The 25,603-nt window shown below is 32.5% G+C and overlaps 1 protein-coding gene across 33 annotated transcripts in view; it reads left to right on the top strand.

Annotated features, from left to right (window-relative positions):
• LOC126745035 (basement membrane-specific heparan sulfate proteoglycan core protein) overlaps positions 1-25,603 on the top strand; it is a 797,399-nt gene that overhangs the window by 770,011 nt on the left and 1,785 nt on the right. For 32 of the 33 annotated variants that reach the window (XM_050452691.1, XM_050452690.1, XM_050452699.1 and 29 more), the window contains 6 exons: positions 4,753-5,078; positions 12,454-12,706; positions 12,789-12,839; positions 12,897-13,097; positions 13,152-13,352; positions 13,407-13,569. In XM_050452691.1, coding sequence (XP_050308648.1) covers positions 4,753-5,078; positions 12,454-12,706; positions 12,789-12,839; positions 12,897-13,097; positions 13,152-13,352; positions 13,407-13,569 — 1,195 coding nt within the window. Of the gene's footprint in view, positions 1-4,752; positions 5,079-12,453; positions 12,707-12,788; positions 12,840-12,896; positions 13,098-13,151; positions 13,353-13,406; positions 13,570-13,648; positions 13,698-25,603 lie in introns of all 33 variants that reach the window. The other variant, XM_050452686.1, reaches the window with a different exon arrangement.

The raw sequence follows: 25,603 nt of genomic DNA, 5'->3' as shown, positions 1-25,603 counted from the left end.
ACAATAAATGAAACAAATATTTTACAAGTAAACTAAATAAATAAACAAATACCCATGAAATAAATTCTTTATTATTGAGTTTCTCGAATAAGAACATTAAGTTTGATTAATAGGTAAAAACAATATTTTGTCATTTTTGCTAGGATATAGAAAAAATTAACTTGTGAAAAAATCTTATTTACTACAATACAACATAACAAACAAATTTAACAAACTATTTAAGTTTGTCTAAAATTAAAGCAAAATAATAATTTTGGATTTTTTTTGTTTTGGTATCACACAGTCATGAAACAATTTTTCGGTTTCTTATTTTAATTTTAATGAATTTCTGCTTTTATGAATTGACTTTATTTGCAGTCCATTGTCTGATGTAATGTAAACATCTGTGAATCCCTTTTTGTCAACAGCATCAACAATGGACTCAAAGTCTTTTTGTGAACATGTCCATTGTATCTGTTTTCAACAGGAATCAGTTTTCAACCAATTAGGATTTAATAAAACTGTTTGTTAGGCAATTTAGGGAAATAAAAATAAAATGTTTAATGTCATGTAGGTAAATAACAAAAATCCATAAGATCCGGAAGATGATAAACTTTAAGCTGTTTAATCCTTTGAAAGAAGCTAAAGTTATGTTTAATAAAATACACTTTGTACATAAATAACCTCCCATCTTTCATATAAAAACATGGATCTCCATAATTGTTGTTAAGGGCTTGAATCGGAGTCATAAGCATCATACCTATTTGTTGGTATTTTATTATAATAATAGTTTGAACTTTTTGACAGAATTTTTTTTTTAATATTTGCATAACATTAATTATTTGCAAAACAAGACGTAATAAATACATTCATCAAGCATTGACTAAAAGTTGACCTGTTGGTCTGTGTATGCATGGATAAATTTGCATAAACTAAAAAATGTATCCATCTATATTAAAAAAAAAAACAATATTAAATATTATTTACCTTATACTTAATTTTTATTATCTACTTATTTTCTAACACTTATGAGAAGCATGGCTCTTCGATTTCTTTGATATTGTTTGTTTTTACCTAAAATGAATTTTAGCATACAATTCTGTGTAATTCAGTTTTGTAGCCTCAGCGAAACAAGAAAATATGAAGAAAATTCTCCGCAGTCTTTTGTGTTCCGTCCTATAGATGAGTTAACAGTAGCTCTGTTCACTTTAATGCTAGTGGAGATGACGAATTGAGCCTTAAAATTATTTTAATGTGCTATCCATTGAATATAACTTGTTTGTACTTCAATCAATAGATTTTTACTTTGGAAAATTGCTCTGTTGAGCTTATGAGCTTTCCCGATACCTTAAGAAAAAAAAACATTAAACATGAAACGTGATTTTAAGAATCTAAACCGCATTAGCATTTAGCTAACTTATTTTAAGATCTTTGTACGCAAATATATTTGCGTAACTATCAGATTTTACTCTTAAATTAATCCGGATTAAGAGCTCTACATGGCTGCTAGACAGTTTTGCTATCAGTTATTAGTGAGATGATTCCTACTATATTGATTCTTCTTGACCACACAAAAGCGTTCGATAGAATTAATTACGATTTACTGCTTACAACTTCTTCTTGAGACTCATTAATAGCTAGTTAAATACGAGCCCTAACAACTATATGTTGGAACAAGCAGTTATTTTGAAATAAAATGCCCATTTAGCGAAAATATTTTATTATTTTTTTTTATTCATAAATATGAAATGAACAAGCTTTTTTATAATGTTTAATATTGTTTTTATAATTTATTTATATATTTTAAGTTATTTAGTACTTAATTACTTGGTAAATAATTAAAAAATGCTGACAAAACAAATATTGGAACAAGTGAGTTTTAAAAAAGGAAAATACAAATTAGTAAGGTGTAACGTCGCCCTTAGCTTGAATAACAGCCTGCACTCTATGACGCATTGTACCAACTAGACCTTCACAAAATTCAGGGGTGAAACTATCCCATATTTCCTGTAGTTTAGCACGTAGTTGTGGCAAAGTACGCTGCGGACTATTTCTTAGGCGTTGCTCGATTGGATTGAGATCCGGGCTGCTAGAGGGGTGTGACAAAACTTTCATATTATGTCCCCCCATCCATTTTTTGGTAGATTTAGCAGTATGACAGGCATCGTCGTGTTGAAAGATAAAATCTCCAGATGGGTATAAATTTGCTGCACTTGGTAAAAGCGAATGTTCGAGAATGTCTTGATATTTTTCTGCATTTACTATGCCATCAATAAAGTGTAACGTTCCCAACACTTAAGCTGACATACAACCCTACACCATGCTGCCCTGTGGAAACTTCACAGTCCTTTTAAGACAATCCTTATGGAATGCTTCTGTTTTGTCCCGAATCACACGCTTTCGATAATCTCCGACACAGACATCAAATTTGCTTTCGTCGCTATAAATAACTTTGCTCTAATTTTCTTTGATCCACGAGAGTTTTGATTTGGTCCAAATGTAACGATTTCTTTTTTGACTCTCCGTTAACAATGGTTTTATTTTGGCCTAGGCGAAAAAATGAGAAAAATTAAAATAATATAGCACAGAACAGCCTATTAAACGTTATAAACCTTATAAAAACTAAGACCTTATAAAAACTAAGACCGCTCTTGTGGATATATTTGCGGCAGCATTCTCTGGAAACATTTATCCCACTTTCTCTATTCCACCTTGCAGTTACTTCTCGTAGAGTATTTCTTCTTCCCGACTTACAAATTTTAATCAAGTTCCTTACATTTCTTTAAGAAACAACTTTTTGACGTCCTGAACTTTTGCCGCGAACACCAATACTGGCAGTTTCACCATATTTTTTAATTATATTAAATATAGCAGTTGTTTCAACATTTAATTCACTGGAGATTTCTCGCATTGTTTTCCCTTTATGGTACTGCCGGATAATAATTTCTCGCACTTTTAGATCAGTAGGTTTTTCACGAGCCATTATTGTATTTTACTCGTAATAAAAATGACAGTAATTGATTATTTACGCATCAAAATTTTTATTGTTGACGCACTACTTACTTTTGTTTATATAAAGCCAATCACCATTTCGCGTTATGCTAATAAAACTGGAAAAATTTGAGCAAAAGCAACGCATGTTCCAAAATTTAGTTGTCAACATTTTTTGATTATCAAACAATTAAATAAATATTATTTAACATCAAAATTTTATTAAACCTTAAAAATCATTCTCTATAACATAAAAAATTTTATTAATTTATTATTTTTAAATAAAAAAAAATAAATTAAAAGAATTACGGTAAACTGGAATTTTATTCGTAAAATGACTACTTGTTCCAATATATAGTTGTTAGGGCTCGTAATAGATACCCATATATTCGCTATCAAAATACTAACTCTGCTCAGTTTATCAGAATGGTGTCTCAGGGATTCATACGTGGTATTCTATTCTGTTGTTCTCTTTGTATATCATATCATTCGGCAGTTGCTTGGATTATTGGGAAGCAGATTATTATGCTGATGACGCATATATCCTTTGAAGAATCAGCAGTTGCTCTAGAAAACTCTCAGCGACCTTCAAAAATTGTTATTATTATCTGAAAATACTGCATGTCTCTCAAATCCACCAAGTCTAACGTTGCTTTTTGGCTAAAAGAAGGAACTAAACGGGTTAAAACTTTAGGAAATTTTAAAATTAAAAACTAAATAATATTAGACTGAAAACAGAAGCTACTTAGCTGACAAATTTCCCTTCTAAGCTAAGCCTTTACTTTTAAACATTATATTCGTATAAATATAAATCATTTTCTGTTAATATCAAGCTTTAATTGTCGTTATCATACCAACATGCTGTCTTAATTAAATAAATTGCATACTGATAAGCTTTTAGAACATACATAGGTATTAATAGTATTTTTAATTTTTGTTAATTATTGGTGTTTCATTTAATTATATGGCCTCTTACAAATATACCAAATGGATCATTTTGTGAGCATTTTTAATCATGGTTTTTTTTTCACTACAGGTATAATATTAAATTTTCTGTTTTAATATTCATAATAGTAAACAAATGTACCTGTTATATAATATAACGTTACAATATAAGGACAATCATTTCAAATTTAATTCCATTTTAAAGCTCTTTAAATAGATCTAAATAACCCTCTAGTATAAAAAATGTTTTATTAAAATTAACTGTGAATATTTGCTGCTAATAAACCAATAGAATACGTTTCCCCAAACTTTCTTAAACTAGTTTTCAGACTGTCCTAGAGTGTCTAATATGAACAAATTCTTTTGAACTTGAAAGCAATATAAGAAGCGGTTTATAAATTAATTATTTATACTTACAAGCACTTTGCCATACATAATTAAAAGTTCTTTAAATTATATAGTTTTCTCATCCACATGCGTGAAGATGAAGATCAGTGTAACAATTAAATTAAGGCAAAATTCTTCTAGAAATCACTCACAGAAAAGCCGCGATGGTCATATATAAATGGTTTAAATTAATTTTTGTAATAAAGAGCGTTTGTCCCAGAAAGGTCCAGTAAAGTATCTAAATTCTCTAAACAGAAATGTTGCTTATTAAAACCTTTATAGTTTCGGTAAAACGTTTAGAAAAGAGTTCGTCTTACTGATACCGCAAAGTCTTTTTATTACCTGAAATAAATCTTATCTGGAAGTAAGAATATGTGTCTTAATGTAAAATTGTAATGTAATGCTACACTGATTATTTTTATATAATACTTTATGATTGTGATATTGCAGGTCCACTAGTAATAAGAAGCGACAACGAAATCCAACCAAACCAATGGTCAGCCATCTTAGCTATTAGATCAGCGCAAGATGGAAGAATAATGATTAATGGTCATCCATCTACCCCAGCAAGATTTAACGCATATTTCAAGACTCCCACTTTATTAACGCCCTTGTATATTGGAGGCTACGACCAGTATAATGTGAGATTGAACCAAGGAGTTAAAGTGGATACAGGTTTTAACGGCTGCATCACTGATATTAACGTTTCTGGACTAGATGAGGCTACTAGGAGGAATATCACTGATTCGTCGAATGTTGAAAACTGTTCTGAGGAGGTAAGTTTAAAGAGTTATAACAAATTTACTAACTTTGTATCTATAATCTATTTTCAATTTATATAAATAAGCAATCTATAAACTTTTTACATATTTATTCTCATACAGAAAAAAATTCTTCTAATCATTATACCTATAGGGATAAAACTCATAATTCGCCAAGTACTATAATAAGACTATAGTCACATGGCAACTATTTTTTACTATATTCCCTGGGAACTAAAAATTTGCTTTACCCTCTAAGGTAAAAAAAATATCACTCTACATTCTTAAATTACGTTTTTAGTGAAAAAATATATATGCATTAATTTTTTTTATTTGATCGTATCTATTCGTACTGAATATTTTACTTATATTTTTTTCACAGTGAATATGACCATAACCTGAATAAAAAAAACTAGTTTTGGTGAATACCATTCGTGATGGCATTTTCCCATTTAAAAAAAAAGCAAAAATAACCAATTTTTATAGCACAATTAATCTTACTTCCTACGGAGGCGCTATTACCATTATAAATTTTGTTATGATTCTGCGTTCTTGATTAGACTGTATAATATTGCGCTGGTTTCATTCTCATTCATTCTCAACCGCTGTGTTCAAGGATGAAAAGAAATATTGAATTAAAAATAAAAGTAAATTTAGTCCGATGTTCGAATTATACTAGTTTTTATCGTATTGCTATTTTTGTTTTAGCAACTACTGTTGCTAATAAATCCGGTACCCTGACCGAATTAAACCATTATCTTAAGTTTCGTAGATTTTCCTCTTTTTCTAATGTATCTCTTTCCCACAATCTTTATAAATTATCTTTGAATTATGAGTTCTAGAATCTTATAACTTAGATTTCAGTAATGTGGCCTAGATTTTGCACTTTTTCTTCTTTGTCATTTTGTATAAGATAGCTACGCTCTACTTCTTAATTTTATCAGAACTGTCTAAATCACGCATTCTGTCCATAAATTTCCTAACATTCTATAGTAAATCCACACCTGTTCGGCCTCTAGCTTCTGCTTGACACATCTGAATTCCTAGGTCCAGGCTCTGTTCTCAAACTACAGGATGCATAAGCTTTTTCAGTACGATACAACAAAGATCCCATCAATGGAACAATTAATACTTTTACACCTCTTTACTCTTTTTTACCTCTTTGGTTGTGAAAAAGTGGCTTGATTTTAGGGTGGCCCAGGCAAATGTTGTCGAAATATTGCTAAAAGAGAAGTGTACCAAGAAAGAAAATCTGCAAAGCCTGCACAACTTCCATAGTGACACTATAAGCTAAACAATACCAGAGGAACGGCTTTAGTCGACGTCTGTCATGATCCGTTAAAAGCAGCATACCAAAACAGTCAAAGAACATCAGACGATTTTTCTGATGAATCACATACTAAATAAATTCCTCAAAGTCATTCACCGTAGAATATACAGAGTGTTCATTTGAAAACTTCCCACCACGGATTTATCGAAAACCACTGTTAAAAATTTTAAATGGCAAGGGGTATTGAGTAATAGCTTGTTCAAAAGGTCTTTCGAAGGCTTTTATTTTGACATTTATTTTCACCCATAGAAAAAAGTCTAACGGCGTTATAGCAGGAGATCTAGCAAACCATTCTATGGGCCCCTTCGCCCTATCCATTTATCTGGAAACTCGTCGTCTAGCCATTGCCGAACGGGAAGAACATAGTGAGGAGGAGCGCCGTCTTGCTGGAAATATATTTCAGCCTCATCAAGTATAGGGTTTCCATTATCATCGATTTGGTTTTCAATGGATTCAGTGATAAGCGGATTGATGGTATTTTCCAACACATCCAAATAAATGTCTCCATTTAAAATTCTGTTAATAAATAATGGCTCAATCACGTTATTTCCTAAAATGCCTGCCCATACATTAATTTTTTGAGGGTACTGGGTACGCCCTTCTACAAATGCATAAGGAATTTTCTATTATTAATCGCTTTAGTCATTTTTTCACAAAACTCAACTCGCCTATCGAAATCGTCTTCGTTAACTCTTGCAACATTTTCATTTTGAATGGATGAAATTTATAAAGTTTGGTAACTGTGTGAACAGAGCCTAATGAAATACCAGTGGCAGCAACAATTTTGCGTAATGAAGTATTAGTATTTATTCCAAAATGACCCAAAACTTCAACTTGAGCGGCTTCATCCAAAATTCGCCCATGATCACGTTTTTTATTTGCAACAGATCCAGTTTCAGTAAACTTAGTAAGAAGGTCCAAAACATACCTATGCGAAGTTATGTTCTCCGGATGTCTGGCGTTAAACGTGACGGCAGTTTGCCGAGCACATTGATTTTGGGCACCATAATTTAGAATAATTTCCACTCTTTCGGCTAGTGTATAAACCATTTTGGAAGTAAAATCTTCAATTCAACAAATAAATTTTCACTCTTCCAAGACTATCCCAAATGTAACTGACGGCAAAAAAAAATATTTATTTTCCTTAGCAACTATAAATAACTAAGCAGGTATAACAATAAATACAGTTCGCCCAGGATATCTGTGTTGATGAAAAGAATGCGGAAAAAAATCAGGTTGTTATTTAGTTTTTTCCACGTCTAATCTTCAGAATTGCTGTTTATGTTGGTAGTTTCCGTTTTAAATTATAAACGGATTGTAGATTTGGCAAACCCTAACGGGCAACATTTTGAACACTTATTGAAATAAAAACTGATATTTTCATGTTTTTGTTTTCTATCTAAACGAATTAAGATAAACAAAGATTTTTCTAATTTTCTCGAAAACGACTCGACTGATTTAAAAAAATCAAACGTCAAAATAAAAGACTTCGAAAGACCGTTTAAACAAGCTATTACTCGATACCCCTTGCCATTTAAAATTTTTAAGGGGATGACCCTGGGGGGCAGAGGGTGAAAGGGGGTGAAGTAATTTTAGGTTAGAAAAGTTGTCTCCCTTGACAAACCTTTTGACGTATTTCGGCGTTTTTTTTTTTAAACAGTGGTTTTCGATAAATCCGTGGTGGGAAGTGTTCAAATGAACACCCTGTATAAGAAGCTGGAAGGAAATATGGCAGACACTTTATTTGACTTTATGACTTTAAAAATGGCTAATGGGAAGCTTTGTTTGCCTTATATTGCCATCATATTATATTGATGCAAGGGTCAACAAAATATCTGTTTTATGGACGAATATGAAGATTTTAATAAAGTTAGAAAGAAGCAAGTAATAAAACCACTGGAGCGAAAAAAACCTGAACCTAACATAACGAGGTCCTGTTACTGATGCAATTCTGAAGGCACAATCTTGATAGATGCAGAAGACTGTATAGTAGAAATCTTTGTGAAAGTCAGAAAACGAAACTATAAAAGAAGGAAGGAGACGACATATTAGACAGAGTGCAGCCATCAATAAGTAACAGAGTGGTTCAAAGTTTAACATGTTGCATTATTGGAAATACGAAAGGCGACCCAATATAGGCTCAAACAAAGCAAGACTTATAGAAAATCAGACAAAAACGCGAGGCCAAAATGTACATATTATATTATAAGATAAAATAACTCCTCAATATTGTGTTATACAGAGACGGCACGTTACGTTTTTGACTAATCATTATTTTAGTAGTGGTACATTTACTGATGGCTGGAAAGATGCATATGTGGTCCCGATCTAAGCCAAACGATTTTCGACCTCAGCATTCTATCAGTACTCTCTAAAATTTTTAATGCGGTTGTAGCTGACCAACTCACTTCCTTTTTTGACAGGAATAGTATCTTACCAGCATGCCAATCTAGGTTTAAGAATCACAGCACTCTTACTACTGTTTTGGGGATAATGCTTTACGATTCTTTAAAAGTTACTTAATTAAAAGAAAACAAACTGTGTTATATAATGGCTTAAGCTCTGAAGTTAAGATAATTAATCAAGCTATCCCTTAGGGAAGTATGCTAGGTGCTCTTTGTATATACAGGGTGTCTACTATAAAAACCGCCAAACTTTAAGAGGTGATTAAACAAGTCATTTGCAACACAAAAGTCTTATAACATTTTTTCGCAAAGTTGTTAGTTCTTCTGGTATTAAACATTTTCTGATTTTATCATATTTCTTTGTTTTTTTTTCATATAAACAAGAATATCTCCGTTATTCTTACAACCACATAAAATGTAGATATACCAGCTAAAAGAGAATTAAATTTGCTATAATATGGGTATATTTAAGTTCTTAAGTAATTTTTTATACCGGGTGTTATCAGAAGTTAAATGTAACATTTGGGAAATGTGCAAATTTAGTGGTATCTTCTTCGTTGTCGTTTTTCTAAAATTTGGTAAATAGGGGCATGTTTTTTTCAGCAAAAACTACTGCATTTAATATGCTTTCCAATGATAGACTTACTTTTGTGATAGCTATTTGTTTTCACAGCAATAACATGGGCAAAAGGCATTATATTTCTTGATTGACCAAAATTAAAAAATCAAAATTTCACTTAACAAACCTAAAATTACAACAATTGTTTAAAATGTCTTCCCTCTTGTTCAATACATTTGATGCATCCTCTTCTGACACTATCAACAACCCGTTCAAGTTCAACGCGTTTTTGTCGCATTTCATTGCAACACACACTAATTCGATTAATTAGTTCGTCTTGAGTATTAATGTTAATACTATAAACATTAGATTTGAATGTGCCCCAGCCATAAAAGTCAAGGGCGTAAGGTCAGGGCTTCTGGGCGGCTATCTTACCGGACCGTAACTTCCGATCCATTTCTCCCCTAAGCATTGATTCAAGGAATTTTGCACAATTCTGCCATTATGGGCTGGGCATCCGTCCATTTGAAACCAAAGTTCCTGTCTAGCGGCTAAGGGGATTTCTTCCAGAAATTCAACAAGGTCATTATTTAATAAATTTGAAAACTCATTAGAATTGAGCCGATCAGGAAGTATAAGACGCCCGAAAAGGCGACCTCTCATTAATCCTATGATACGTTGGCCCTTATCTCATGCTGAGAATGTGAAACAACAGTCGCATGAGGGTTTTCTGTATATCATACATGGTTATTTCTTAAATTCATTATTGCGGCTCTTGTAAATGTTGCTTCATCTGTCTTATATACCCATCTTATAGCAAATTTAATTCTCTTTCAGATGGTATGTCTAAATTTTATGTGGTGGTAAGAATAACGGAGATATTCTTGCTTATATGGAAAAAAACAAAGAAATTTGATAAAATCAAAAAATGTTAAATACCAGAAGAACTAACAACTTTTCGAAAAAATGTTAATACGACTTTTTTGTTGCAATTGACTTGTATAATCACCTCTTATAAAGTTTGGCGGTTTTTATAGTAGACACCCTGTATACAGCAGACTTTTCAAGTCTATTACTATTTCAACTATTTTGAATAAGCGTTCTTCATTGACTTTAAATGGCATTTTGTTAAGCCCAATATAAAGTTGCCAGAATTTGGGTGTTAATATTGACTCAGACCTAAAATTTTCGAGTCATGTATCATCTCAGCTATACAGAAGTTTTGCAAAACTTAGATTATTGTATATGCATAGAGAAGCTTTTGGTAGACCAGCTAGGCTTAGTTTGTGTGATTGATGATTACTATCACATTTTAATTACTGTAGTATTGTTTATATTCATTGTTTAGCTCAGCATTATCATTTGTCTTTGCCTAAAATTCAAAACGCATGTCGAGGTTTAGTTATGGTGTTCATAAGTTTGATCATACATCGCCGAATCTAAAAGAATCCGACTGATTTACTGTAAGAGAAAGATGCCAGTAACATATTTTGTGTTTTGTCTTTCAATTCATTTAAACTCGAAACTTAACACTCTCTCTGGTTTTTATGCTTAAAATAACTCATGCATTTAATTCGGTGCTTTATTGCATTACCAGAACTTTATCTTCATTTAGTTTCTGTAAAAAGACTAGGGATTTCTTACTCTCTTTCCAAATAGGTTTAATCGGTTAATTTAGTGAATAGTAGATTCAGTGACTATTGGATTATCCTTTATAACTGTTTTATATGTTTTATATGCATATTACCTAGATAGTATTCAAAAGTCATAACCATTGCATTAAGCACATTTTTATGAAGAATTTATTAAGGTAGTAATATCAGCAGCTTCAGTTGGATACCGCCACCTCGTTTGTGTGCTTGAGTTTTGTACTATTTACTCTATAAATCATTTATCATTATAAGTAGTATTAATATTACTTATCTGAGATCTCTGTAATTCAATTCCACATAGAAAATACTAGAAGAAAGTTCCTCTAATCAAAAATACTGACAAGCCAAGTACAAAAATCGCTAAAAGCTTGTCATATAATGGCCTTACAATGTGCTATGTACTAAAGTGCCGATACAAGTTACGTATTTAATAATTGCACAAATTGAGGCTTTAAGGGTAAAATGTCAAATGCGAGCGAATTTTGATCGGAGATTGTGACTGAGCGGAGAAAGTCGTATTGAGGAACAATTTTTGTTTGAAGATATTTTATACATCAATGTAAAAACTTATTACCTTGATCTTAGAATGTCATCATTTAGTTAGTCATTTATTCGGTCCCAACATCAGCTAATAATATAAGCATGAATAAGCATGAATAATAACAAAATAAGCATGAATCCCCAAGAAATTACACTTTGATTAAACAAATTTCAATCAGGGAAATAAACAAATTGAACTGATTATCCAGAGAAGGTTCAAGCTGCAAATTTATAATCCTATAGCTACTGTGTAGTATTATAGGAAAAGTTTTGAGGGAAACAGTTAACTGACTTAAAAGATAATCCCACAGTTGGTGCTTAAAATATTTGTTATCACCTACAAGCCTGAATTTACCGCAAACCTCCCCAGCCACAACAAGTTAAAGAATAGTGCCTCTTATAAGAACACTGTAAGCTAAACACTCATCTGCCAATAATAAAAATCTCAGAAAAAGGTCTCTGTACCCAATATGGTTAAAGTTGGAGAAGCTAGAGAACGTAAAGCCATCACCAAGTAGATATATGGAGGAACGTGGTCTAGCATCTGATTAGAAAGACAAGTTTAGGTACATTTTGGAAAACTACAATACACATTTTTATGTTGCCGTAGCAAAGAAAATGCTGCCAGCTTCAATTACAAATCTTATCTTAATCTTATGATACAGATAATTGTTAATTTTAAATCTCGCATCAGGGTTACTTTATATACAATTACATCCTTTTATATACAAATATATATAATTTGGCTCTATACTATTCCCCAAATTTAAATGTTTAAACCAATCTAAACCATATACATACAGGTTCAAAATGTCCTTAATTTTTCCCTATGTAATTTTTCTTATTTTTAATCCTCTATAGTTGAAATATGAATATATCAAGACGTTTGTTTTAATTTTTGCAGGATGATATCGATAACGGAATCCCATCAACTGGCAACTTCGAAAATTCCATAAAACCAGTATTGCGTGACACCAAGAAAACAGGTTGCTCGAACAACCCTTGCAAAAATAACGGAGCCTGCATACCTCTTTCACCAGTTGCGAATAAGTGCAATTGTCCCCCCACTTTTACTGGACAACATTGTGAAACTGCTGTAGATTTGTGTCGAAACAGACCTTGTCAGAACGGCGGGATCTGTAGCTTTAACAACACAGGTATTAAACCCTTAATTTCTTTAGAATATTGTACCAAATTACAAAAACTTTCATATTTTTAATACTATAAATATTGTTTTAGGTTTTACTTGTGAGTGCACGTTAGGTTATACTGGAAAGACATGCGACCAAAGTAAGTAATTAATAATATAAGAAAACCATATATAAGAAAAATTTTTGCATAATTTAGGAGTTGAACTGAGAAATGACGCACACTTTGATAAAAATGGTTGGCTTGAATTCAGCAAGATTCTTCTACCACATCGTTACGAACACGAATCAGAAATCATTGCCATGGAATTCTCGACGAACAAATCCGATGGTCTGATATTCTGGCACGGACAGAAGCCTGAGGAAGACGGCCATGAGCAAGACTATATTTCCTTAGCATGTACGTTGGCTCTACTACATCATTTCACCAATGTTTGATACATTTCAATTTTAGTGAAAAACGGATATTTAGAATTCAGCTACGATCTAGGAAGCGGCCCAGCTATCATCACGAATACCCAAATAAGAGTAGACGACGGTGAAAGACATAGTGTCATTCTAAAGAGGCAGGGACGTCAAGGTTCTATCGATATCGATCATTCTTATACTCAAGACGGCGAGTCTGATGGAGATGCTACGAGCATGAATACAAATGGTAAACTCAGAATTTTTGACCTGAGAGTTTAAGGTTTTTAAATCATTTTTTTAGGCAACATTTACCTGGGAGGTCTGCCAAATATAAGCAAAATGACAGGCAACAGATTTAACAAAGGTTTTGAGGGTTGTATACATGGCTTTGAATTGCAGCAATCAAAAACCCTAGATTTGGGAATGAAGGCCATTAATGGATTGAATGTTAAGCCTTGTTCAAGGTAAGGCTTCTATTATTTTTTTAATTTATATGTTATATACTGGTTAGCTTTGCACTGTAAGAAAAAGTTCCAATTATAGGGACGACGAGTCTTTCTTCGTAGAATCTGAATAAAAAATTGTGCAAAGGGTGAGATAAATTTTTTAACGCATGAAGCAAATCTCAGAATTTTGCATTTCGGTTTAAGAAGATCAGTCATAATCTTAAAAAAAAACATTTCATTCAAACACAATAAATTTACTTGTTGGGGTTATCATAAGATTTTCGTATATTTCTAGTCCCATTATTTCTTCTTAAAGCATTGAGAGCAGCTAAAATATTAAACAAACTTATTTACATATCAGGTATTGATTTTTTTTAAATTTTGGTCCATTATTCTGTTTTGTTCCTAATGGTTTTTACTAAAAGGAATATACCGGTCGAACAAATTAAGGCCTTGAGTGCGGAAATTAATGTAATAACTTAACAATAAATTTAAGTCAGAAATATAAATATATTTCGACCTGAATTGAACGCAGGCGAGAAGTGCGGCACATAATATCACAATAATTAAGGAATTAGGAAATCGTGTTGTTCTCTCTTATTAACTTAAGGTTTTGCGTATACATTTTTGTTGCATGTTGATGTATGGGTATCTGGCCCGTTATATATAAGGTGGTACACATATTAACCAAGAAATTTTAACCACGTATTCTATGTCAAAAATAAGCTCTAATTTGTCATACAAAATGTATGTGGAGAAATTAATTCTCTGAGATACATGGAGTTAAAATTATTAGAAAAAAAAGTTTTTAATTCATAACTTTTACACTGCTTGAAATATTTCGCTGAAATTTGGGACATGACTTTTAAGCTTAAATGGGTAGTTTTTGTAATTTTTTTTCAATTTTACCAATGGCGTCCGTACTGCATCGATACTGAATATTTTTAGACACAAAATTATACGCCACTATTTTTTCCTGAAGTCCTTATTTAATTTAGAGCAAATTCGGTTTCTTGACTTTTTTACGTACAAGGCACCATTTCCTAGTAAAAAATAAGCATTCACATGCATAAAGGAATTGCTAAATTCTAGCATTAAAAACTTCACCACGTTTTTGTATCAATTTTTTACGATTAGACAAATTCAACACACTCACAACTACTTTATAAAAGGAGGTAAAAAACCTATTTTAACTACCTAGAAGATTAAAAAATTGCATATGAAATGAAAATATTTTTAGGAGTCTAGAAGGATTTAAAAGTTTGATCCACTACTTCAAAACTAACCCGTTCGGCTTAGCCTGCCTGGAAGAATGATAACTTGCATTGATAAGAATTTATTAAAAAAAAAATACGATCTAGAGAAAAATTTATTTAGTTTCTGCTGCTTAAGAGCAGCAAATATGACAAAGGGTTCTTAAAAATTCTCCAATCTCCTCAACTGCCTGGCAATCAACCATATGTAAAACATAAAAAAACAATAATTTTTACTATTTTTTTCCTCTATAATAATTTAAAAAAATATTATCAAGGCAAACCAAATATTAACTTTAGGCTGTATGTATCTCTTTTCTTACCTTGTATTTACACAAATGAATAAATTAAAATACTAAAAAATTAATAATGAAAAAAACCAGTTGGACGCCAAAATGTATATGGATGGACTAAAGTCAAATTTCAACTCCAAATGACTGAGGATGATTATTAACACTTTTTATAAAAAGTAATGTCAAAAACTAAGTGTTTTCTCTTCTCTTAAAAATTAGCCTCCTTAGAAACCAGTTTCTTCAGAGCTTATTTTTGACAGAATACGCGGTGAAAATTTGGTTAAGATCTTGATCTGTTGCTTTAATATACAGTGCTTTCATTTCAAAACGATCCACCCTTAATAACTATCTTAAAAAAAAAAAAAAAAAAAAAAAACACGTCAAATTAGATATACAGGGGGACGTTTAATTATGCATTTACTGAAGTTCTGTCAATCACCTCCTCACCTTCAGCTAACCTCACTTTAATATGTCAAATGGGAACCCCCATCGTGTGATACATCATAGTAAGGAGCGTAAAATTCTCTATTCAACGGTACAAAAAAAATAACTTGTCTAGAAATAATTAATATTTTATTTACGCCAAACTTTGGTATGTCAAATGGCTACCCGATGGTGTGATACATTATTTTAAAAGGCATTCATTATGCTATCAATGGTTGTAAAAAAAATAAAATTGATTGACCAAGAAGCAATTAAAGTGTAAATCGGTAGGGTAGAAAAACAAATTTAATTAGTTTAACAAATTTATTTTGTTAAATGTTCAAAATGCGCACCGGTATTAGCAAGACAATAAAAAAAGCCTATTTTCACACTCCTTACGAACATTGACAAGGGTCTGCCCGCTAATTTCTTTGCATTCTTGAAATATTCTATTTTTTAAATTCTCAATACTCTCAGGAGGGGTTTTATAAACTTTGCTTTTTAAGTAGCCTCAAAGAAAAAAGTCTAGTGGGGTTAGGTCCGGAGACCGCCCAGGCCATTCAATTGCACCACGTCTGCCAATCCACTTTTCTCGAAAATTTTCATCAAGCCACTCTCGAACTACCAAAGTGTAGTGCGCGGGAGCTCCATCCTGCTGAAAATGTATATTATTTTCATTCAATAATATAGCACCATGTTGATCTACTTGATTTTCCATAGATTGGATGATGAAAGGGTATATTGCATTTTCTAAAAGGTTTAAATAAATTTCGCCAGTCAAATTTTCTGAAAAAAAATGGGCCGATTATTTCATTCCCATAAATTCCTGCCCAAACATTAATTTTTTTGGGATATTGGGTATGGCCTTCCCGAAAAACATGCGGATTTTCATTATCCCAGTATCTACAGTTATGTCTGTTCACCAGGCCATTTAAAAAAAAGGTCAATTCGTCACTGAAGCAAATTTTCTTCAATAAATAGGGATCGTCGTCAATTCGCTGGCACATCACTTCACAAAATTGAACTCTTCTATCAAAATCATCTTCTCCGAGTTAGTTTTGCGGCCTTTGGTATAGACAAAGTTGGATCCATAGCAAATTGTCCTACTACTTCAACTTGTCATGCTTCATTGACAACTCTATTTTCATATTTTTTCTTATTGCAAATCGATCCCGTCTCTTCAAATTTTCGTCAATCAATTCTAATACGTATTTATGGCTCACGTTTTTATCTTAATACTTTTCATTAAATGCTCTCGCGGTTCTGCGAGCACACCGATCTTGAGCTCCATAAAGGAAAATTATTTTTATTCTTTCGGCTAGCGTATACACCATTTTATTAACTCACTGTTTTAACTAAAATTGAAAATTTGCACGCGTCAAACTGACAGTTTTAACAATAATAAATCGCCTGCTTTTTAAACGCCTTAAAAATGTAAGGTATTGCAGTGTTTTTTTGTACCTATTATGTAGGTTTTGCAAAAAATATAAGTGAAATAAATACACATACACAGTTATAAGACTGCAAAGATTTTTGCAAGAAATTTGAAGACACTCTTTTTTCTCGCAAATAACGGTACACATTCTTTACTTTAAAAAAATAAATAATTTGTATCAATGTAATAATGTATCACACGATGAGGGTTCCAGAAGAAACTTATTAAGGGTGGATCGTTTTGAAATGAAAGCACTGTAGATTAAGGGTTTGTGTAAAAACAAACTTGACATGAAACTGAAAGCAAAGTGCATGTTTTTCTAATTTTGGATTTTGTGTCAAATTCTACACATAATTCTTTTTAATAGATTAGAAAATGGTAAAACTACTGCACCACTATAAAAAAAAGTCTGTTTGCTATACATCTTATGCAGTCCTATACTTTTAAGAAAATCTTGTAGTTATGAACTTTTCAGAGATTGTTTCTCGCCTTGTTAAACTTCATAGTGGCTGAAATGTATGGTACGACTTTTAGCGACATAGCATGTAGATATTTTGGAATTTATTCTCCTCCTCACAGAATCTGCAATTACCAGATTGTTTCAATTGTTTGCCAAAAACCAGATTGTCTCAACTTGGGTAGGTCCTCTCAGTAGTTCCTCCTTAGTTGCATAGATTACTATTTACTTATGCGACAGAAGAGTTCTGGTTCTAGGAACTGGATACTAGGAACTGGGAGCTTGCTTCATTCATTTGCACGCCTGGGTATCTAGGAACCCCAAACTTATGTTATTTTGCTTTCTATTTCATTGAATTTCCGTAAGTAGTTTCATACAATTTTAGCACTGATAACATATTATGAGCTTAGTGCTGATATGGGCTCTTCATTGTGAAAATAGCGATTTTTGGTGAATGACATCCTTATTCTCCATACTTATCATAGATAGTCTGAACATAGCGCTTCCGGCAACTCCTACCAACGGATGCAAAGGTGTAAGATCAAAAATGACCCTTAGTGCTGTTAGATATGTTTTCATAGTTTTTGTGTGACACACTCGCAAGTTTTGCAGAAAGAGTTAGAATTGCTGATTGGAGTAAGGATAACAAGCGTAGTTTAAGTATGTCCAAGTGCTGTTTTATTAGATTTGAAGGGGGTCCGAAAACATACTACTCCCTATCTTGATGGGTACAGTTGAAATATATAACCAAAGTAAGAGATGTAGGGATAAATTTTCAAGAACATCTATCTTTGAATGGACATGTGAACAAAATTACAATTAAATCATCAAAAATGGTAGGTTTTGTTCTCAGTCATTGTAAAAAATTTTCATTGAATACTATAAGTGTATTGCTCGCTGGTTCGTCCTAAGCTAGAATATGCCTCCACAGTTTGATCACCATATCAAGCAGTACACAACTTGTCAGAGGAAAGAGTTCAGCATACATTTTTAAGATTTTACATATTAATGTTGGGTTTGTTTGTTACCGATCAGCATAAACTTAGATTTACCAACTAGTAACTAAAGGGGTGCTTTTCAATCTTTTTTTACTCCGTTTCACCGTATTGCCAAAATTCTCCTATTTATACAATATTGGGGTATTTGGCATGTCGGTAAACTTTATTTAAGAAATAATTGGTCAATTCTGTTATTTAGGTTTATTGTTTGAACCTTTAGATATTATATATTCCTGTAATTTTTTTTGTTTAATTTTGTTATATTAGGGACAATTATTATTTTTAGATTACTTCTTATGGTACTTATCTTTAATAAATTTAAATTAGCTTGTTAAGGACTCCTACTTTTTCTTAAATTTCTCGTAAAAAAAAGTGGGGTTTCTCGTCATAAATAAATATCTAACTTTAATAGTAGATTCCCACTATAAACCCTGGTCAAAGGCTTAAGCCATGAGCCTCTTCGACACGACATTCCGATAATTCCTAAATTTATTTGTGTATATACTTAGCTGAACCTAACTAACCGCTTTTAGTTTTCTATTTTTCTTTAAAATAGATAAAATATATGTATAGGTGTAGAAACTTACCCTAAAGTTAAAATTGCATTCAAGGATACAGTGTTCCGTTTAATATTTTTTTAATTGGAACACCATATTGTGCGTACACATGATACAAGTTTTACGTCAAAACTAATACCTGATTTTTTATTAAATTTGTTTTATATTTTAGCCGCTCATTATATCAATTAATAATGGTGACTTAAAGGACCATTATTCTTAAAAACTCACTAAAATAACCTTTTTTTTCACGCTGCTAATCTTAAGGCTGCGCTGGATCCCCTCCTCACTAATTTTCGCCGATATAGAAGATTTCGACGAAATAGTGGAACCTCCTCCTGTAAATATAATCCATCCAAAACCATCCAGCGTTGCCGTGCCACTCATCCAAAGCAACTTAATTGGTTGCTGCCTATTATTGTTATTAATTTCATTGAATTGTTGACCAACGGTTGTGGGGTAAAAAGAAACGATAGTATTATTATGAAATTTGAGTCCTATATACAAAGATTTTATCTATATATAAAAAAATCTATTATATAAATAATTAATAAGACGGCTGCCGTATGGCGAAAAGAGCTAAATAATAATATCCGTATACATATCAAAAATATGCAATTATCAAGTATTTGTAATAAATTGGGGTAGTGAAGGGGATTTGTGATCGGTGTGAAGAGACTAGTATAAATAACTCAATGTAAAATAAATTTGATTTATTAGGAGTAACAAGTTATAGAGAGAAAATATAGCAGGTTTAGGACCCAAAATATAAATAAATGCCGATGTTTCGGTTTTTATTTAGGTCGTGTTGAGGGCGGCAATTTACGATGGCTATTTAACAATAAATAAAATAAGTAAATTTATAAAGTAAAATTCCATTTATTTTTGCGAAGAATCTAATAACTGTGACTAATTTTTAATTAGTCTCAGTCTAAAGCAACAATGACCATTTAACTAATTATATAGGAAGTAAAACTTAAATTAACTGATTAAATCATTGTGGTTGAACTGTGATTCAAAGACAAGTGAAGCCTGGTTTCTTAAAGACTTGATTTTTCAATTTCTCAAAATATAATCTTTTGTCCTCTTAACAAGCGTGACATTGTGACATATTGATTTCAATGATAGAGCCAATTACGAGTTCCAGTAATATAAAGCCGTGATAAAGAATAAAGTCAAATGCAAATTAACAACTTGCAATATAATATAACAATGTTAACATAAATAATTATAAATTCAATTTACAATCGCGGATGTTTAATATAAAGGTTAATTCAAACCTCGGCTCAAACTTTGGCAAAATATAAGGTAATTCTGTATAAGAGTCTTATAGGCACGACCTTAAGGGCTTGTCATGCACAAGGCAAGATGGAACACACTGCACACACTCACCCTAGGTTACTTTTTAAAATTTTTTTACAAAATACTTACTTTCACAAAAATACAAAATAGAAAGTTACCTAAGGTAAGAATTTAAAATAGTTGCGTTAGGTCTGTGATTTTTCTTGTACTTCTTCAGGAATTTCGTTAAAATATATGAAAGAAAGTAATCCTCACCTAAAATAAGACAAAGTTTCACTCAACTTAGAATAGATGCAAACACTTTACAACTTCATTTAAATTTTTGCTTGTATTTACTTAACAAATTCATTTAAAAACACTTTTATTTTCTTTCTATTTTTACCATTACGAGTTCCACTTTCCTTTCATGTACAGCGTATTCCACATTAATAGGTACAACCATCTATAAAAATCAAAATATAGATGATTTTATAAGGGCTTATAATTAGCAAGGGGTTACATAGTAAAAATAACATGAATAATGAATAATCATAAACAACACAGACAATTCACAATAATTCGGTTTTGAGAAACAGTGAACCAAATATCTTTAAATAAAGGTGGTGATACATTATTCACGTATTAAATAAGGACGAAGATACACCGCCTGTTTCAGACGATATACCCAAGACACGTTTACAAATCACCAAATACTAGGCAATCCGCTATACACATACGTCAAACGTCAGCGTCGTCAACTTCATTACCGTTATTTAATATATTTTTTGTTGGCAACACTAAAAATGTTCAGAGTGACCAACATCAAAAGGACACAATCACTATAAAAATGGCGGCCACCAGCCAGTGGTAATTTTTGAGTATCGTGGCCATATGCATTAGCAGTCCAGGTATATTTAAAAAAAAGGCACTGTTTGCTCTTTTCTTAAGTATGTACTATTTAATTATTAAAAATAAAATTGGTATTAGCGAAGATAAAATAGCATTTAGTTTAAAAATGCATGGTAAGCTACTAGCATAATTATTGCTAAAATTCCTGAACTGAATGTGAGGACTAAACTTGCAACGGAAATTAATTGAAGCAAAGCTTTACGGCAGTCGTCTAGCTAAGAAACCACTGGTTTTAGAAGGAAATCAATAGAGGAAGGTACACGAGGAAAGAAGAAAAAAAAGTAGAAATAAAGTACACAATATTATCAATAAAACACGGAAAGGGTCGTATGTTTTATGGGGTTGTTTTTCTAGAACACGTCCATTCCACTTTATAGGTGGGGAGTATGGATTGATTGGTATACAGGACATACTCCAAAATATTATGTTAGCTTATGCTGAATAGAAGACGCCTTTCTGATTCGTCTTTTAGCAAAACAACGATCCCAAGCATACATCTCGTCTTGTTTAGGAGTGATTTCAGGAGAGTAATGTCCAAGTCTTCCAATGGCCAACACAATCATCAAATTTAAACCCTATTGCAAACCTGTAGGACGAAGTTGAGCGTCAAATCTGGACCAAGACATTTTTAAACAAACAGACTTTATTTGATAAAATATTTTTGGTTGTCTTGTTATTAAATTAAATAACATTTTAATTTCATAAAAATTGCTTTACCTTTGTCGCGCTAATAAAGTGTATGCATACATTTTATGAAACTAAAGATTTTTTGAAGCATCTTTCTTCCAAAGATGCTCGATGTAAAAAGTCTTATCTTTAATTGTATGATATTTATGTACGTATGATGTGTGTATGTGCCTATGTCACGTGATTAGCATGATTCCCATGGCCTTATCAGCAGTTTATATTACTTAATAAGCTCTTTTACCCTCAAATAGCTTTTTCGACCTTTGGACGCCTATAACTCTTAAATGAACTTAAAACGACCCCTCTTTATGCCTCTGAGAACTTTTGTCCAGAATCACCTAAACCACCTTTGCCTAACTGAACTCATTACACGTTAGTCATGTTTGAGCGTTTCATTATCTCATAACTAGTCATTGCTCCTCAATGCATTTACCGATCAGTTTAATCTTGGGGAAAGACACAGTAATAGCGAGAGTAGCACTAAGGTTCCCAAGGAAGTGCTCTATCTTCATCATCATGGTCGGTTTTCGTAAGCGTTCTACTAGTGAAATTAAGAAGTTAAGGGATATATTACCTGAGACTTGCAAATGACTTGACCAAAATTCTCAAAGAGGCAAACGCATGAACTATGTTTCAGAAAGAAACATATGTTGCACTGAACAAAGTGAACATGCCGAACTAAATATAGTTAAGTGGCGCAAGGATAAAGGCTTGTAAGTAAACCGGCCCAAATCACAGTACTTTCTTTCACAAAGTAAAGAACCCCAGAAGGACTAAAACTGTTCCCAAAAGAAATTAAATACCAAGGAGTCATTTTTGAGACTGAGTGGCAGGGTAAGAGAATACAGTCAAAAAATGAACTTACAAGGTTTACTGATGTACAAAATGCTAGCAAAATCCATGTTGTTGTACGGTTCGGTCGTCTGGAAAAGGCGAATTACACACAAACCACAGCAATAAATTAACTGCATGGAGTCCAAAGGCTTGTTTGCTTGTGAATTACCGGAGCCATGACAACAATTGAAATTCTAAATTAGAAAAAAAACGAAAAAGAACTCAGTACTAGTTCAATAGACACTTTTCTGTAAAAATCACAAATACGCAGGATTAGAAGCCAGCCAGACCCCTTATCACCTTCCGCTAAATAGCAAACACACGTTTGGCATCAGCGGCATATCTTATCCCACACACCTGCCACTGAGCGATGTAATATCCTTGATGTAAATGTTGGTCTAGAGTAATCCCCAGGAATTTAGATCTTAGAGGTTACGATCTTAAGGGTCTTGTCAGCATAAATCAGAAGACGATTACTGCAAATGTATATTAAGAATAGCATGGGTCCGTGAGGCATATCCATTGTTATACTTCGTTTTGCTGACGCGAGCCTAGTAAACTTTACAGGCTGGCGCCTGCCCTCCAAATATCATTTTATGAGTTAAACACTTTGAAATCGTAAAACATAAAAATTGTAGGCTCCGAGCTTCCGAAAAACGATCCCATGGTTCACGCTGTTAAAAGCTGTGTTAACGTCCCAAAAATATCAGATACCAATGATATTATCTGCTCAGCTAGACGTTTTTCTAAGATATTAGACACAATTGGCAATAAAGATATAGGTCGGTAATTTTCTGGATTATCACAATCTCCCCGTTTAATTAAAAGATGAATAAAAGCGGTTTCTAAGCAAGTTGGTAGACATAATTCTTTTATGCACATATTTATCAAACTAGTTAACGGAATAAGAATTTAATTTTTAATTGATTTTAATACTTTAACATTTGAGCCAAAGATATCTTTACATGTTTATATATAGTGCATTTTTTTTATCTCGGGTCATAGGGTTTTACGTGTAATATTTTCAACCCCATGTTAGAACCTGTTCTATTTAATCGATAGGATTGAAACTTGGAACAAGTGAAGTTAACAGACTTTAAAAAATCCCATTATTTTGCAAAAAAATTTGCGAGAAACCTATTTAAAATACGTTTTTCTGATGAAAAAGTTTGCATTTTCTGCACCTCGTAACCTTCATTACCTTTACACTTCAAAGCAGGTAGACAAATATCTGACAGTGACACAAAATTATTTTTAAATTGCTCCATTGAAATTGTTCAAAAACTCTTTAAAATGTCGATTTACACTACGGAGAAACGTATTGAGGTGGTTTCAAACTACATTAGAGGAATGTCGGCGCAAGAAGTGGTAGATAATTTTGCCGTGTCTTATCCTAACCGTCCCGTCCCGTCTAGATCAACTGTACAATGGTTTCATGAAAAATGTATTACGATTGGATGCATCGCTAGTTCTCACGTAAAACGAAAAAGAACCGAAACTATAGTAGACGAAGAATTAAAATGGAGGTATGCTTGGCCGTTGAAGAAAATCCGACAAATAGTCTTACTCAGTTTGCTGAAGTTACCGGAAAAAGTAGGAGTAGTTGCTATAAGGCAATCAGAAAAGAAAAATACAAAAGTTTTAAAGTTAGAAATGTTTAAGAACTCTTGCTTAATGATTATTTTCTTAGAATGCAGTTTTGTGAACAGTGGATGAAACGAATTAACAACGACCCCACAATTACAAACAAAATACTATTTTCAGACGAAAGTACTTTCTGTACAAATGGTACAGTCAACAAACAAAATACTCGAATATGGGCGCGAGAAAATCCTCACGTCATCCAGGAAACGCATACCCAAACAAGACAGAAACTTAACGTATGGGCAGGAATTCTTGGAGATCGAATAATTGGACCATTTTTCATAGAGGGTAGCCTGAATACTGCAAAATATTTAGAATTATTTCAGGTGCAGGTCATTCCCGCATTAGGAAACGCTGTTCAAAATGGCAGGATAATTTTTCAACATGATGGAGCCCCGCTCATAGTGCAGCGACTGTTACCGAGTTTTTGAATGCCACGTTCCCAGGACGCTGGATTGGACGTTTTGGGCCATCTAAATGGCCGGCGCGAAGCCCCGATCTTTCGCCTTTAGATAACTTTTATTGAGGCTATCTATCATCGAAAGTGTTTGACATTGTTAGAGGCAGACCCAACAATATCGAAGAACTTCGTAATAGAATTATCGAGGCTTCGCGTACCATTACTCCCCGGCAGCTCCTAAATGTTAAAAGACATTTATACAACTGTCTGGGCTTTTGTTTGGCTCAATTTGGAGGTCACTTTGAACAATTTATTTGAAAGGTTTTATTTGTTTATTGTTGATTTTTGAAAATATATTTTTGAGATTTTGAGGAAATTATTTTGTGTCACTGTCAGATATTTGTCTACCTGCTTTGAAGTGTAAAGGTAATGAAGGTTACGAGGTGCAGAAAAAGCAAACTTTTTTATCAGAAAAACGTATTTTAAATAGGTTTCTCGCAAATTTTTTTGCAAAATAATGGGATTTATTAAAGTCTGTTAACTTAAACTTTACTTGTTCCAAGTTTCAATCCTATCGATTAAATAGAACAGGTTCTGATATGGGGTTGAAAATATTACACGTAAAACCCTATGACCCGAGATAAAAAAAATGCACTGTATAAGCCAAGTAAATACAAGAAAGAAATACCCAATAAAAAAATATAATTATATTTTCCGGGCTAGTAAAGTGTTTGAATATCGTGGAGAGTAAAGACATGTCCAATAAATGAACTGGCCATGGACGCTACTATGAGAATGAAAAAGAAGAGAAACTATAAGCTATAACTATAGCTAGGAAATGTTTAAGTCATCAAATAATAGGTCCTGACCAGTTTTGTGGC

This window comes from Anthonomus grandis, chromosome 15, assembly GCF_022605725.1.
Source record: "Anthonomus grandis grandis chromosome 15, icAntGran1.3, whole genome shotgun sequence".
Classification (NCBI taxonomy): domain Eukaryota; kingdom Metazoa; phylum Arthropoda; class Insecta; order Coleoptera; family Curculionidae; genus Anthonomus; species Anthonomus grandis.
The sequence above is the reverse complement of the archived record's forward strand: the minus strand, read 5'-3'. Positions and strand labels throughout refer to the sequence as shown.